Genomic DNA, 17,242 nt, shown 5'->3' on the forward strand with positions numbered 1-17,242 from the left:
TTCATCCATTGACAGCTTTTGTACCTCTCAGGACATCCTCAGTGTTCCCTCAGGGCTACAGGTGGAAATGCGGAGGTACTTTAGAAATATAAAACACCTAAAGATGGTGTACTGGTGTTCACTAAGCGGGTAAACTGAGACTCTTCATGTTAAAGAAGAACTGAAAACATCTTGGGGGAATAAGTAAACTGTACAAATAATTGTTTTAGATGGATTGCTGATGTAGATGCCAAGAAAACAAAACAATACACAAATAGGTCCTAAAGTGGCGATTCCTACAATACTGCATTGACTGTTTCAAATGCCAGTAGCTGATCTGCAGGTGATCTGTATAGTTATTGAAGAGAAAAGATGTTAAAGTGGCACAGTGCAGTATATGAGACACAAATATTTAATAATACTCCAGTATACAGTCTGGTCAAAAACTCCAGACTCCTGTTACACAGCAGCAGGATGTATATGAAGAGTTTATTTGCAAAAAAGGATAACCTTTTTAGATATATCATTACTAAAACTGGAGATGTTAGTAGTTTTCAGAAATGATGTTTTTACATTAAGAATGAAAGATTTCAATTTCAAAAAATAGATTTTTTTTTTTTAATTATGTGAGCAAAAAAATAAATAAATGAGGGTGGTGGCTCAGTGGTTAGCACTGTCACCTCACAGCAAGAAGGTCTCTGGTTTGAATCTCGGCTGGGTCAGTTGGCGTTTCTGTGTGGAGTTCTCCTCGAGTTGGCGTAGGTTTCCTCCAGGTGCTCCGGTTTCCTCCACAAGTCCAAACACTTGCGGTATAGGGCAATTGATTAACTAAAGTGGCCATAGTATGAGTGTGTGTGCGTGCGTGCGTGCGCGTGCGTGCGTGCGTAAGTGTGTGTGAATAAGTGTGTATGGGTGTTTGCCAGTGACGGTGGGTTCATAACCTCTTCATATATCACCCTTTTCAAATATAACTGTTAACAAGATGGTCGCAATTTTACTGGCCATGCAATGGATGGAAACACAATGAAGAGATATAGTATATTCCAGCTCATTGTCTGCATTAGATGTTTTTTACAATGATTTTTTTGCAGTTCATCCAGAGATCAACTTCAAGGCAGGACTTTATGTTTGAAATTTGTACAAAATGTGTAGTAAAGTGGAAGAGAAACAAACGTTTATGAATACCTATTCATTTACAGTAGAGGTAAATGAGGTGGCAGAGAAGGTGACTTAAACTTGCTCTGAGAAATGTTGTTGCTGTCAATCATTGTTTATTTCACTAAGTCAGTTTAATGGTAAGAGGAATAGACCTGTTGACAGAAGGTTTGTAAAGAAATGTCATGCTCCCTTGTAAAAGTATTTTGCAGTATTTTCAAAATACTGTAGTTTGTTTTGTTACATTTGTGGCTGCTGTGTTTTGTAGTTTATTTTGATACACGTAAAATTGATGTATTTTGTATTTTATTTAAAATACATTTCAATGTATTTTTGCCCATCCCTGAGAACAGCAAACCTTCATATAATAATGATTTGTGAAGGATCGTGTGACATATATATGCATGTACATATATATACATACATATACACATACATATACTCATGGCCACTTTATCAGGTACACCTTACTAGTACCAGGTTGGAGCCACTGTCTTCAGAACTGCATGGCATAGATTTAACAACGTACTGGAAATATTTCTCAGAGATTTTGGTCCATATTGACAGGATAGCATCACGCTGTTGCTGCAGATTTGTCGGCTGCACATCCATGATGCAAATCTCTCGTTCCACCACATCCCAAAGGTGCTCTATTAGATTGAGCTCTGGTGACTGTGGAGGCCATTTAAAAACAGTGAACACATTGTCATGTTCAAGAAACCAGTCTGAGATGATTTGCGCTTTATGACATGGTGCGTTATCCTGCTGGAAGTATCCATCAGAAGATGGGTACACTGTGGTCATAAAGGGATGGACATGGTCAGCAACAATACTCAGGTAGGCTGTGGCGTCGACACGATGCTCAATCGGTACTAATGGGACCAAAGTGTGCTGAGAAAATATCTCCCACACCATTGGACCACCACCACCAGCCAGATCTGCTGATACAATGCAGGATTGATCCATGCTTTTATGTTGTTGACACCAAATTCTGATCCTACCCTCCGAATGTCGCAGCAAAAATCGAGACTCATCAGACCAGGCAATGTTTTTCCAGTCTTCTAATTTCCAATTTTGGTGAGCCTGTGTCAATTGTATCCTCAGTTTCCTGTTCTTAGCTGACAGGAGTGGCACCCGGTGTGGTCTTCTGCTGATGTAGCCCATCCACCTCAAGGTTGCTCGTGTCGTGCATTCAGAGATGCTCTCCTGCATACCTCGGTTGCTGAGAGAAGTTGGCGAAAAACTAAAAATCCTGAACAGCTCATAACATACCAAACTCTTCTGTCTTTTTTCTCGACTGATGTTACTTCTGCAAAGCAGACATACTTCCGTCAGAGAGTCAACAGTGCCACCAATCCTCGCTTACTTTTTAAAACATTTTCCTCCCTCCTCGATCCTCCTCCTTTACCAGCATCCTCCACACTAACTACTAATGACTTTGCTACATTCTTTTGCACCAAAACTGCAAAAATCAGTGCTCAATTTGCTGCACCTACAACAAACACGCAAGATACACTACCAACACCACACACACTCACCTCTTTTTCCCAGCTCTCTGAGTCTGAGGTGTCCAATCTCGTGCTATCAAGCCATGCAACCACCTGTCCGCTTGATCCCATTCCCTCTCATCTCTTGCAAGCCATTTCTCCTGCAGTCATACCAACACTGACTCGCATAATTAACACATCTCTTGACTCTGGTCTATTCCCTACTTCATTTAAGCAGGCTAGGGTAACCCCACTGCTAAAGAAACCCAACCTGGATCAAACGCTACTTGACAACTACCGACTGCGACCGGTATCCCTGCTTCCATTCATGGCCAAGATTTTGGAGAAAGTAGTGTTCAATCAAGTCCTAGACTTTCTTACTCAAAACAACCTCATGGACAACAAGCAATCTGGCTTTAAGAAAGGCCACTCAACTGAGACTGCCCTGCTCTCGGTCGTGGAGGATCTCAGACTGGCTAAAGCAGACTCTAAATCATCTGTCCTCATCTTGCTGGATTTATCAGCTGCTTTTGACACTGTAAACCACCAGATCCTGCTATCTACGCTTGAGTCACTAGGCGTCGCAGGCACTGTTATTCAATGGTTCAGTTCCTACCTCTCAGACAGGTCATTCAGGGTGTCGTGGAGGGGAGAGGTGTCCAACCTACAGCATCTAAACACTGGGGTACCTCAGGGCTCTGTTCTTGGGCCACTTCTCTTCTCTATCTACACGGCATCTTTAGGAACAGTCATCCAGAAACATGGTTTTTCCTACCACTGCTATGCTGATGACACCCAGCTATACCTCTCTTTTCACCCTGATGATCCCTCGGTTCCAGCTCGCATTTCAGCCTGCCTGTCAGACATTTCACACTGGATGAAAGATCATCATCTCCAGCTTAACCTCACGAAAACGGAAATGCTTGAAGTTTCTGCCAACCCGACTCTTCACCATAACTTGTCAATCCAGATGGATGGAGCAACCATCACTGCATCCAAAATGGTAAAAAGCCTTGGAGTAACGATTGATGACCAACTGAACTTCTCTGACCACATTTCTAGAACTGCTCGATCTTGCAGATTCGCACTCTACAACATCAGAAAGGTCCGACCCTTCCTATCTGAACATACAGCTCAACTCATTGTTCAAGCTCTTGTCCTCTCCAAACTGGACTATTGCAACTCTCTGCTAGCCGGGCTACCAGCTAGTTCTATCAAACCTCTTCAGCTGCTTCAGAACGCAGCAGCACGAGTGGTCTTTGATGAACCCAAAAGAGCACATGTCACTCCGCTACTCACCCGTTTGCACTGGCTGCCAGTTGCTGCCCGCATCAAATTCAAAGCTCTGATGTTTGCTTACAAAGTGACCTCTAGCTGTGCTCCTTCGTATCTGCTCTCACTTCTGCAGATATATGTGCCCTCCAGAAACTTGCGTTCTGTGAATGAACGTCGCCTCGTTGGTCCATCCCAAAGAGGGAAGAAATCACTTTCCCGAACTCTCACATTCAATCTGCCCAGTTGGTGGAATGAACTCCCTAACTACATCAGAACAGCAGAGTCACTTGCTGTCTTCAAGAAACGACTAAAAACGCAACTGTTTAGTCTCCACTTTCCTTCCTAAACTGCAACTGCCTCTCTGGCTATACCACTAACTGCGCCCTGTCTCTCTCTCTCTCTCTCTCAAAAAAAAAAAAATCTTACTAATGCTTTGCTTCTTAGACTTTACACACCTGAAACTTGTCTATAGCACTTGTTCACTGCTGCTCTTATAGTTGTGTAAATTGCTTCCTTGTCCTCATTTGTAAGTCGCTTTGGATAAAAGCGTCTGCTAAATGACTAAATGTAAATGTAAATGTAAATGTAACAAGTGGTTATTTGAGTTACTGTTGCATTTCTATCAGCTCGAACCAGTCTGGCCATTCTCCTCTGACCTCTGGTATCAACAAGGCATTTGCGCCCACAGAACTGCTGCTCACTGGATATTTTCTCTTTTTTTAGACTATTCTCTGTAAACCCTAGAGATGATTGTGCTTGAAAATCCCAGTAGATCAGCAGTTTCCAGCCCATCTGGCACCAACAACCATGTCACATTCAAAGTCACTTAAATCACCTTTCTTCCCCATTCTGATGCTCGGTTGGAACTGCAGCAGATTGTCTTGACCATGTCTACATGCCTAAATACAGTGAGTTGCTGCCATGTGATTGGCTGATTAGAAAATTGCATTAACGAGCAGTTGGACAGGTGTACCTAATAGTGGCCAGGAGTGTATATATGTGTGTGAAGTGTTATGTCTGTATATATAAGTGTGTTATACATACATACATATATATATATATATATATATATATATATATATATATATATATATATATATATATATATATATATATATATATATATATATATATATATATATATATATTAATACAACACTTAACAAAATACAACTTTATATTAATACAACACTTAACAAAATTCTATTATTGAGCAACTATACACATTTCACTGTGCTCAATCACAGTAAGTAGAATCCTGCAGATTTATATTTTGATGTGTTGGGTGAGTCTCACATAATTCCTTCTATGTGATGCCTGTAAACTCAGAAGACCTGGTGCTGTTCCAAATAATGTGAAAAACAAAACAGTTTGAGTTACTGACATCTATTTGTTAATACAGGTCATGCCAGTGTTGTGAGAAACTGATTTGTCCTGCATTCTATCTGCCCTAACAATGGTCACATAACTTTTTGAAACATATACTTTATCTTCTCACACTGCCAGCAGATGGCCCTAGACTTCCAGAGATTTCTCAATGACTCAGTGACTGTTTAGACCAAAGGTGTCAAACTCAGTTTCTGGAGGGCTGAAGTTTTGCACTGGTTAAGCTTTAAAACTAATTAAACCCCTTATCATAATTGAGCCCTTCAAACTGGTTTGAAACCTACAGGTAAGAGTGTTGGAACAGGTTGAAATTAAACTATAGGGCAGCGACCTTCCAGGAACATTTTAGCACCCTTGGTTTAGACCAGGGGTGCCTAAACTCAGTCTTGGAGGGCCGGTGTCTTACAAAGTTTAGTTCCAACCCCAATCAGACACATCTGGGCCAGCTCTTACTAGGCTTTCTAGAAACATCCATGCAGGTGTGTTGAGGCAAATTGGAACAAAAATCTGCAGGACACCGGCCCTCCAGGACCGAGTTTGGGTAGCCCTGGTTTAGACTAGGTAGTAGATAAGTCTTTAAGTGGTTTATACTCTACTCTCAAATCATTTTTTTCAAGTAAACCTTCTTTTAGGTGTTACCGCTGAACTACTTTAATAACTTTGACACTTTAAATGTAATTGTGCACTTCATTATTTTATACAAATGTATGTAATCTTTAATCAAACATCAAGTGGTTGCAAACAATTGATATGGGTTGAATTTAAACAAACAAATAAAATTTAGTAATGTTCAATCATTTGTTTACTTTAGTTAATTGTTTGCAATCAATAGAGTATATGCAGAAGTATGCGGAAGGGCTTTTAATTTGTCAGTAACCTGGGCCAAGCTCGTCCGGTAAACTGTATGCAGTTACAAAATCGACGCGTGTTTTCTTTAAAAATCTGTCATCTCCGCTGGCTGAATGATATCCGATATAAAGTGGGTATCAGAATGTACAAGAAGCACTGCAATAAATTACATTTTCCCCTGCCATGTCTTTAAAATATGAACATTTATTTTACCCCAGTATATTCAATGGAGCATCTGCGCTAGCCTGCTAAAGCGCTGCATATACCCTACCTTAAAAACTTGTGTAAATCCAAATAATCTTTTTTTAATGTATGCAGTATCAAATTTGATTATATTTTTTCAGTTTATGTAATAAAAAATAATGTTACAATCAGTGGTGGTAAGATTACAGAGAAATCATACTTAAGTAAAAGTACCATTACTTATAAATGTAGTGCAAGTAGAGTAAAAGTATCTGCTGTGAATATTTCTCCAAGTAAAAAGTAGACCTTTTAAGAGTACTCAAGAGAGTGAGTGAGTATTACGCTGTAAAAGCTGATGCATTTACATATAATTTGTGGATGTGTGTAAACGTAACATTCTGTAGTGCATTTAGTTATTGCTCAGCAGGGACACAACGTCATAAGATGTTAATATTAGGTTAGATTCAGGTTGTGATGTCAGGTGACCAAAATTCAATGTCTAGCCAACGTCTAAGGACATTATTTTGATGTCCAATAATGACTTCAAATAATGTTGATATTTGGTTGATTTTAGGTTGTGATAGAAACATCGAGCCAACATCTTAAACCAACATTATATTGACATCAAATACTGACATTTATTCATTAGGTATGGCAACCAAAATCCAACATCTGACAGACGTCATAGTGGTAATGTCCACACAACGTCAATCTGTAACATCATTAGATGTTGATTTTAGGTTGAACGTTGGATATTGACGTCTGTCTGGCATTGAGTTCTGACGTCAAACTGATTTTGATTTCCATACAAAATGCAACGTCCCCATGACGTTGAGGTACAATGTCAATCTGAAGACTTGTGCCTGCTGGGGGTTTAAGGCCATTTATTCGTCATACATCCGCCATCTACTCATCAGTGTCAGGCATCTAAACACTCTTTTGGTCAATGCGTGTAAAGATTTTGGACATCTTCTTGGACACTTTTAACACTTCCAAACAGTTTGCTGCAATTATAAATCGCCCATTATGATGCGATTTACCTTCTATGTGCGATTTGCTTTTTCCAAACCCCAATAGACAGGAAATAATAAAGTAGTGACTGCAGGTTGATTGAAAGTAGTTGAGTCAAAGTATCGATACTGCAGTAAAAATGGACTAAGGGGAAAGTAAAAGTACACATGAATAAAACTACTTAGTAAATTACAATTTCTGAGAAAAACTACTCAATTACAGTAGTTTGAGTACCTGTAATTTATTACTTTACACCTGGTTACCATAAAAAAAACTGAAAATAAGTGTTTATTTTAATATTAAAATATAATATATATGATTTATATTCTATTGTTTTTGTATTGTAAGGATGTTTCCAGTGAAGTTGCAGCTATAAGGACATCCGCTGTGTAAAACATACGATGGATAAGTTGGCGGTTCATTCCGTTGTGGCGATCCCAGATTAATAAAATTAACTTAATTTAACACACACAAACACACACACACACGCATGCACGCACGCACGCACGCACGCACACACACACACACACACACATATACACACATATATATATATATATATATATATATATATATATATATATATATATATATATATATATATATATATATATATATATATATATATACATTCGTGTTTACTTCAATTTATTTTGTGAAATACATATGTTTAGGTTGCAGGGCTTACCGGAAAATCACAAGTAAAATTATATAGATTTCATAAATTAGCCTCCAACCAATCAATGAGCTCCCCCAGATGGTCATGTGACCGGAGCAGGAAGAATGAGTGAGCGGTTATTATAGGTTCTTTGAATCGTTGATACACGCGGTGTTCTGATTGAGTCGAGAAATGGCACCTACAGGTAAGAAATACCCGATTCCAGCGCATGTTTTAAGTCGCGAGAATAAAAAAAAACTTAATCATAACAGTCTAATGTTTGAGAGAAATCCCTAAGATTGTGGTTTTATCTCGTTAGCGCGCTGAGCTAATATACGGTGGGTCAGCTGTGATTTTCGGGTCAGCTGGTGTCGCTCAGCTCAGCTCTACATCCGACCTCAGATTCTGACATTGAAAACACGAGATTTGCCTTTAAGTTAGTCTTCAAACCGACCAGGCCTGAAGTTTTATGATGCCAATGATTCGTTAATCATTACGTTGTTCGCATTTAGAAAACCATTGCATTGATATTGTTATATGCAATATTGTATTGCATATAACAATATTGTATTATGTATAGTGCTGGTTTAGAGTCAACATGTTTAGACGTCACGTTGAATCGAGCTCGTTGACCAGGAATTAATAACTCGTAATAAAACACAACTTGTCAAATCTAAAGAACTGACGGGAGTGTAAGTCCATTTAACAGTTGTTTTATTCGTTTTATATTCGTGAAAACTAGCTTTTAAACTACCACGTCCAATTTTTTTCTGTGAATATATGCTTTTTTTCATTCATCCTCAGGGCAAGAAGTAACAGCTGAGCATGCTTTTAATTTGGTTTTCTTTTACTTTTGCATACTGTCAGGTATGAATATTCTGCTGTTATATAAAACACACACACACACACACACACGTATTTGCAAAATAGCAAATATAAATGTATGTTTTATATATAAATGTAAATATTTATCTATCTATAAATAGAAATCTATATTTTATAAATAAATGCTTTTACAAACACTTTTTTTGCTATTTTTTCATAAATATCTTTAAATAATGCATTTTAAGCCATTAAAAATAAATTGCCTAATTATTTTGTAAGATAATACAATAAAGTAACATAAAAAAAAAATCTTTACTTGATCCATGAGATGTCTATTGCAAGCTAAATAAAAAAAAAATGTTTATGAATGTTTCTGTAAACTGTTTAAAATGCATATCTTTTATTTTAAATAACTTACACTAACAATCTGTTTTGACCCTGAAATACTTTTTTTAAATAGACTTTGGTTTGAGGTTTAAATTAAATACATATTTTATTCAGCAGATATTTAAAATAAACTTGAAAAGAAAAGTTTTTTTACCATATGGGTATGCATGATATAATATCAAGGATGTTGCATATAATCCCTTCATGGTAACAAGCAGCTTTACAGAAAATAGATAAAACATGGAAAAATGACACAATGCAATTTGGAAACACTGCAAATAATGAAAGAAGAATTCCATGTGTCTCAATGAAGAAAAATTTAGTGGCGCGTATTTGATGCATAAGAAGTTAAAATGCAGACATATAAATCCATTTCTTCTTTACTAAAAGAAAATGGGTCTATAAACTACTGTTTATAGCAATAAGTGTATTACAAGAAGTTATATTAATAAAAGTTCATGTAAAAAAAAAATTATATATATATATATATATATATATATATATATATATATATATATATATATATATATATATATACACACACACATATACATACATTTTTTATGAATATTTTTAATTAGTTTATTTACATCTATTAAAATAAATTGCCTTATTATGCTGTAAGAAATTAAAATAATGCAACATTGGAAAAAAGTCTTTACTTGAAGTCTGAGATGTCTAAAGCAAGCTAAATATTTTTTTAAAAGCTGCTATTTTAGAATGCAATTCTTTAAATACATATTTTTATTTTTTGACATACACTTACAATCTGTTGTCTTCACCCTGAAATACTTTTCATATATACTTTGGTTTGCGGTTTAAATTAAATATCTTTTATTTCAGCATATATGTAAAATAAACTAGAAAATATATATATTTTTTACTGAATAGGTATGGATATCTGAGAATTGTTTACAAGAACCACGTATATACTTGTTTAACTAGTCACCCCAAGGCTGCCTTAAAAAATAAATAAATGAGTAAATGTATTTATTGAATGTCGACATTTTTATTTTTAAACATTTGGCTACATAATATTGCTCTCCACAATATTTCTGAATCTGTCTCTGGAAGAGGCTCCTCCCAATCAGCCAATCACCGTGTACATATTTAGTAAGCATGATGACATCATCCATAGCAACTGCCCTTACACCTAGCTTAAAGAGATAGTTTGCCCAAAACTGAAAATGTACTCGTCTGGTTTCAGACCTTTAGTTTCTTCTGTTGAAAACACTAAAGAAGATATTTTGAGGAAAGCTAAAAGCCTGTTACCACTGACTTCCATAGTAGGAAAAGCAAATAATTTAGAAGTCAATGGTTAAACATTTCCAGCTTTCTTCAAATCATCTTCTTTTGTTTAACAGAAGAAAAAGAAAGTCAAATAGGTTTTAATCAAGTGAAGGGTAAGCAAATGATGACCGAATTTTCATTTTTGGGTGATTTAATCCTTTAAGACTTCTCCTTTTCTTAGTATTTCTAAGTTTATCTCAGCAGCTTTGTGAATGGGATTTAAGAGATGATTATTAGTTAAAAAACATTTACCACTGTTTAGGTAAACATTTAGTGCTAAAAAGGAAATGTTTTTGTGAATGTGTGCAGACATCTTTTTTCGTTTTATTAGATAAATCTCAACAAATTTAGTTTACCCTACTTGCGTATCAATTACTAACAGGACGTGTTTCTAAATCTACATTTAGGTTCAATGGGGAACTAATCAAACTGTTGTGTTCAATCTCAGTTCTTCAATCAATCAATGCAATCTTTTGATTTTTTTTTTTTTTTAGGTGAAGTTGTGTTTGGCTCTGGGGATCGAGTTTGTGACGACAACCGTTTGCGCTGGGACCTCACCCCAGAGCAGATCAACCAACTCACCGAAGAGCTTATTGCTAAGACTAAAAAGGTGTATGACACCGTTGGTGCTCTGGACTTGGACAGTGTCAACTATGAGAACACCCTAAAGGCCCTTGCTGATGTGGAAGTAGAGTACACAGGTAGAAATCAATTGAAATTTTTTTTAATGTGTTGTTCTATGTGCAGTAATGTAGTGAATAGCCATCTAAATCAGGGCTGTGTATCACCAAGAATCTTGATTTATAACAAAACAAGAGTTCATATAAAATGTATGTTATTGTTTTTTTATTTAGCACTGAACTGAGTGTTCACTAGAGTTGGATATCGTTTGGGGTTATTTCGATACCAGTGCTAAAGCGATACTTTTTAAAAATAATTTGGGGGGTATTTGATAATTTATATGATAAGTAACTTTGTACTGGTGTATGATAACACATTTCTAACATTCAAGTACATCAAGGCACATTGTTGCACCTGTAAACTTTAACCGATAGGCCTTCTGTTAAAGTCGATTTATTTTGCCGTCCCTTTCATTTAATTCATGTTTCTGAAAATTTTCCACAGTGTTTCCTAAACAAAAGTAATTATTCTGGATTCATAATAGGTCGTATTTCTTTATTTCTTGAATAAAAGCAGTTTTTAATAAAAAAAAAATAAGGTCAGTATTATTAGCCTCCTTAAAGGGCACATAGTTTACCTCTTTTTTTATGATTTAATATTATGGTTCTTCTGAGTGTGCCAGTTTAGGTTCAGTTCAAAACACAATTCAGATGTTTTTATTATAATGTGTTAAAAAGTGTCATGTTGGGGGCGTGTCCACAGCTCGCTGATTTAGGGATGTGTTGCTTCACATGTAGATTAGTTTCGGCTTCCCGCCCAACGTAACAAGGGGGCGGAGCCATGAGCTCACCTGCTCTGTGTTTGGGCAGACTGAGAGAAGGAGCAGGTGTGAGAGGATCAGCAATCAGTCGTACATATACGACTCGGACACAGACCAAGCAGAGAGTACAAAATCATTTGTGTCTTTGTATAGTTTTACAGCCAACTGTGTGCTAGTTTCAAGTACCGAGCTTGTACACCGAGACTAATAACCACGCATACTGAATTAACTTTGACTGAGGCACGGGATGCGTCGCTCGAAGCTGCGACAGGGCACACCAGACACTCTCTGTGGCGCGGCAGAAACATGAAGTGTCCCGAATCGTCGCGCCGTTGTGTGTACTCTGATAGAAACCTATGTTTAGAATTCTAAAACGCATGGCACAGCGTAAGGTACAGCAGCACCCAATATTGATCTTGTGTTAGTCCAATGAGCCTTGCATCTAAAAATAGAGCAAGGGTGTTCCTTTAATGATATCGCTTCGACTCACGCTGAAAGTGGCAGACGTAAATCAACAAACTGAGGATATGATGACGTGCCTGTCAATTAATATTGGTGGGTGGGGGGACCGCACTCCTACGTAAAGTTGCGGTCGATCTGAAAACCGCTCCAATTGGTCCACCGTTTTTTAAGTTGTTAAATTGGAAAAAAAAGCACTGGGTGTGCTTATATCACCCCAGTATGACGGTCTATACACCATATGTCTGTCCAAACAGCTTGAAAAGTAGATTTTTTTACCATAGGTGCCCTTTAAAAAATGTTTACTGTATATATTTTTGATATACACTGCAAATCAGTCACAAAATAATTTGACTAATTATTTCAACTTTCGTAGTTAACTGATTAAGTCTTTAAGTTACACTTTGATCTGAATAAATGACTATAAAATACCTAAAGGGACTTCGTCTGAATACAACTGTCTTGCAAAATAACTAGTAAAATGTTATGCACTGTCACCATGGGGAAGGTAAAAAAGTAGATATTAGAAATTAGTTTAACTATTATGTTTAAAAATGTGTTGTAAATAAATCATGTGTTGAAGACTGAAATCAAAAATGAATGAAGGCAAAACTAAACGAGTTGAATATGACTTGCATGAGCATGACTGAAAACTACATTTGATCAATGTGTCACGTCCGTTCTTTGATATTTGCCGACTGTTTGTAAATTCAATACTGTATTTCCTAACGTAAAACTATGTACACTAGATTTCCGATTAATAATGGTCTCTGCATAGCCGAGGACTTCCTATATTAAAAGTGTTAAAATCGCTATTACCTGTGTCAATTTGGATGTCAACCTCTGACGAATGCGGGGAACTAGGCTAATGCGCGCAGCACCATCACTGTGAGAGCAAGTGTGCGAGGGAGTGAGTGCACGTGAGACCTAGAGCGCGCAGCGAGAGGTCTTGGTCATATCTCTGCAGTCTGCCACCGATGGCTGATCTTGCTTCTCTGTGGCATTTTGTAACAAAAATACGCGTTCAAATTTAGGGAGGCCAGAGGGGGGCCAAGCTTGTTGACACGGCGACTGGTTGTCGCAAGCTTTCAGAGACCTTTGAGCCCTCAAATGTGTCATTAAGTTTGACGTGTTTCCCCCTTACACGCAACTTTCGTAAACTTTTTTTCGCATCTGCTTCACGTTTCGGTGTCAGAATCCTTGCTTGTAAAATACGCTTTAGACACTTGGTTTAGACAAATTTGATGAACGTGATCATGCGTGTTGATCTGAAGAGAGTCGCTCATTGAATGCGCTGTACTGCGAGCGTCTGTTCCCTAAGCAACAAGAACAAACGCCTGAAATCGCCTGTCCGTATTCCTCAAAGTTGTTTAAAATTAAATGTTTAGAGATGGTGTGACAACGCGTACCTATGTGTGCCTTTGATGCAGCCTTTGGTGGGATGTGCAGCATTTTATATAGGTTTATTATTAAAGTTCAGAGACAACTTATTTATCTTAGGAGTTTCCCTTAATCAGATGGTGAATATAAACCTCACAATAAACATCTTAATAAAGGAATAAACACATTAAGGGTGTTTATTTGCTGAAATTTGTATTATAATCTGTTTTATTTATATTGTGCAACGTATATTTATAAAGTCTTTATGCATAGTATATATTTTGAAAAGGGGAAAAACAATAAATTGTTGTAATGTTTACATAATTTTCCATTAAAATGCGTGAGGGTCATGTGACCATAAGGAAGAACGTAGCATCTCATTTCTCACAGGACGCGTTGTCTGTTTGCGTGGTCTACCGAGTTCGTTCTTCCGAGGACACCTGGCAAGATCGGTCTTCACTAGAACGCAAGTCTGTTCTCTGCATTCTTGGAATTGAGAAACAGCCACTGTGTAGGATGACCGGTTTTTAAAGGTGCAGTATGTAAGTTTGACACCCAGTGGTTGAACTAGGTATTGCACACCTGTTTCAAAACGCATGCAAGCGCAGGTTGCCAGATTGACGACATCAACAGCAGTGGGCCTGGCTGTCGAACCTAAAGGGTGATTTAAACCGCGTTCTAAATAAAAGCAACTGCACGGGATAGAAGGAATATTTTCCATATTAAAAGGGGTTTTTATTTTAACCAACACCTCAAATTTGTAAATTTAGAAACGGCTCGCAGCTAAACAACAGGATAAACTGTCAGTGATCACCTCAGGTACACCTCGTGTGTTTAATGCAGTTTAATGCTAATAATTTGAGTTTAAATGCCATTTTACATAACATTTATGTATATAATTTATGCCATACTATTGAAAGCAGCAGCAGGTAGTTTACCTCAGATCTTGAAAATAAAATAAACTGTTTGAAATTGAACTTTAAAACTGTGACTGTGTAAGCCAAGACATATAAGTGATTCAGCATATACATTTTATAATGATAAAGAACTTTAATATGTATTAATTAGTTTATAAATCTTACCGTTTCATTGGAGTGCAGTAAGTGCACTATTCTGAGCTTCTGAATGGCTGTATGTAAATTTCTATCTGGTGCAAACAGTCATATTGCTTATCACTGCAAATCTGCTTTTCGGTTGTCGGTGCATATTTTAAGAGCCCTCCTGACTGAATGAATGAAATGCGCTGTTTTACAAAGGCAACCCAGATTGCTGAAATATAATTGGCTATATAATTAGCTAAACTGGCAGTGTACGGATTAAAGAGACCAAAACAAACACAGCCGTTCCGGCAAGTAACTCACTTTTTCAAAGCAGAATATCTGACTTCAGCATTGCTTTTAAGATAAACAAGAACGTTCACTTAGCATGTTTCTTAAATATCTGCAAACATATTAAGGAATATTAATGCGTTAGTAGAGTCAAACACTTACATACAGCACCTTTAATAATGGGAGAAGATCCTCCCAAGTGTGCTCTTTGCAAAAGCAGTTTTTCTATGTATCATGTTCTATCAGATTGTGTCTGCTTTAATTCTTTTTGAGAGTTTTGTTTTTTCTTTTTAGATTTATTGTAACATTGTTAAACTTAACACAGTTTTAAGAGATTTTAACAAACATAAAAGTGAAGATTTCATATAGTTTAACTGCAGTTTACATTTTCCCATCGTGAAAATAGTCATAGTAGTTGTAATGGTCTTAAACACAAACATTAAAAAAAGATTAAAAAGCTCTCTGATTCTTAGGGCTAGACAAAATCTGTAGACTTTTTTTGCTATTTCTGTGAAGCATTTTCTAAAGAAATTTGGGGATTTATGGATGATTTTGAAAATATTGTAACTAAAACATGAAATCCAAAAAATATATATAGCTTATAAACTTATTTAAGGTTTACAACGCAAATACAATTGGATCCACTTTGGTAAACAAAGCAAGTCTCTCATAATATATCCAAAAGACAGAAAATATTACTTTACAAACTGTATTGTATGTAAATCAAATAAATATTTGCATATTAGACTTTAATATAACTGGAATTAATATAAAAACTGAACGAATATGTATTTACACACATTTACATAAGGAAATAAACAAACTTTGAGTCTGATGATCAAGATAATGAAATTGTACTTTATTTGTCTTCAGGGAAATATGCAAGTATCTTCTATTATTCCTGAAAAAAAAAAAGATCTTTTAATAACGTTTTTGACATTTTCTTAATTTAGATGTTTTTATCCTCCAGCTCTTAATGCATCATTTGGTTAGCAAAAGGTATTAGATAACTTGCCTTGCAGTTCAGCCCAAGTGATGGATAGAGCATTTAATTACATCAGAATATTTGCAAATTTTTGCATTCAGACATTTTTTTCTGGAGCAAATTCGTTAAGGAATTGCATCTCATGTTTAAACGCTGTACAGACATGAATCAGAGTCAGTGGTAAATTCCTGAAGAATTGTCCAAGGTAGAGCTGTTCTAGGCGATGCACCCAAGCACTGAACAGTCCTTAAAACCCAGAATCTCAGAAATTGTTGAATCTGCATATATAAAGTCTAAGCCGCTACGTTTTTAATGTTGAATACACTGTTGTATATGATCATTTAAATTTGACGTAAGACTTATTTTACATAATATTTGATATAACTAATGTAATGACTCAATGACACAATTCTACTGTACATCACCGAAATGGCTGAGGTGTTGAAATTAGACATTTACAAAGTAACACACCAGGTTTCTTTGTCCTTTTTTTTGATGGTGCTCACAAAAGAAGACAAAGGTCTGAGTTTGCAGGACATCAGTATGCATGCATTCAGCACTTTCTGCATAACGCTGACCGACCGTGTGCTGTGCTTCACCATTGTTCAGTTGTTGAATTAGCTGGATTTTAATTCCAGCAAAGCAAGAATTAAAACAGACATTTTAAAGATGTTAAATTCAAATCTGTAATCGCTGAAAATGTACTGAGAACATAATGTAACTGACTGACTTGTTTTTGTTTGTTTTGTTTTTTTTGTTTAGTCCAGCGGAACATGTTGGATTTTCCTCAGCACGTGTCCTCCAGTAAGGACGTCCGTTCAGCAAGCACTGAGGCTGATAAGAAGCTGTCAGAGTTTGATGTGGAGATGAGCATGAGAGAAGATGTTTATCAGAGAATCGTGGCTCTAGAGGTGAGCAGGGACTGATCACTAGCACATCTCTCTCAGGAACGAAACACTAGTATCTCTCAGGGACCCAACTGTGCTCTGAGACAGCTGAGGAGACCTGTTAACTGACTTTACCAAATGAGTCACAAATTAGTGTATTTTTCCATCACAAATTTAAGCTACAAATAATTTGAAAAAGTTAATTCTGCGAAACACTTCATTTTAATAGACGCCATTATACTTATAAACAATTTCCTTTTTATTTGAGCACAATAAC

The 17,242-nt window shown here is 36.6% G+C and overlaps 1 protein-coding gene across 2 annotated transcripts in view; it reads left to right on the forward strand.

The window, feature by feature from the left end:
• Positions 1 to 8,094: 8,094 nt before the first annotated feature.
• Positions 8,095 to 17,242, forward strand: part of thop1 (thimet oligopeptidase 1) — a 29,403-nt gene continuing 20,255 nt past the window's right edge. Inside the window, exons 1-4 of one of the 2 annotated variants that reach the window (XM_056468497.1) lie at positions 8,136 to 8,188; positions 8,788 to 8,850; positions 10,980 to 11,186; positions 16,841 to 16,989. In XM_056468497.1, coding sequence (XP_056324472.1) covers positions 8,176 to 8,188; positions 8,788 to 8,850; positions 10,980 to 11,186; positions 16,841 to 16,989 — 432 coding nt within the window. In that variant the 5' untranslated portion in view covers positions 8,136 to 8,175. Of the gene's footprint in view, positions 8,189 to 8,787; positions 8,851 to 10,979; positions 11,187 to 16,840; positions 16,990 to 17,242 lie in introns of both variants that reach the window. The other variant, XM_056468498.1, reaches the window with a different exon arrangement.

The sequence above is a fragment of the Danio aesculapii genome, chromosome 11, assembly GCF_903798145.1.
Source record: "Danio aesculapii chromosome 11, fDanAes4.1, whole genome shotgun sequence".
NCBI classification, from domain to species: Eukaryota; Metazoa; Chordata; class Actinopteri; order Cypriniformes; family Danionidae; genus Danio; species Danio aesculapii.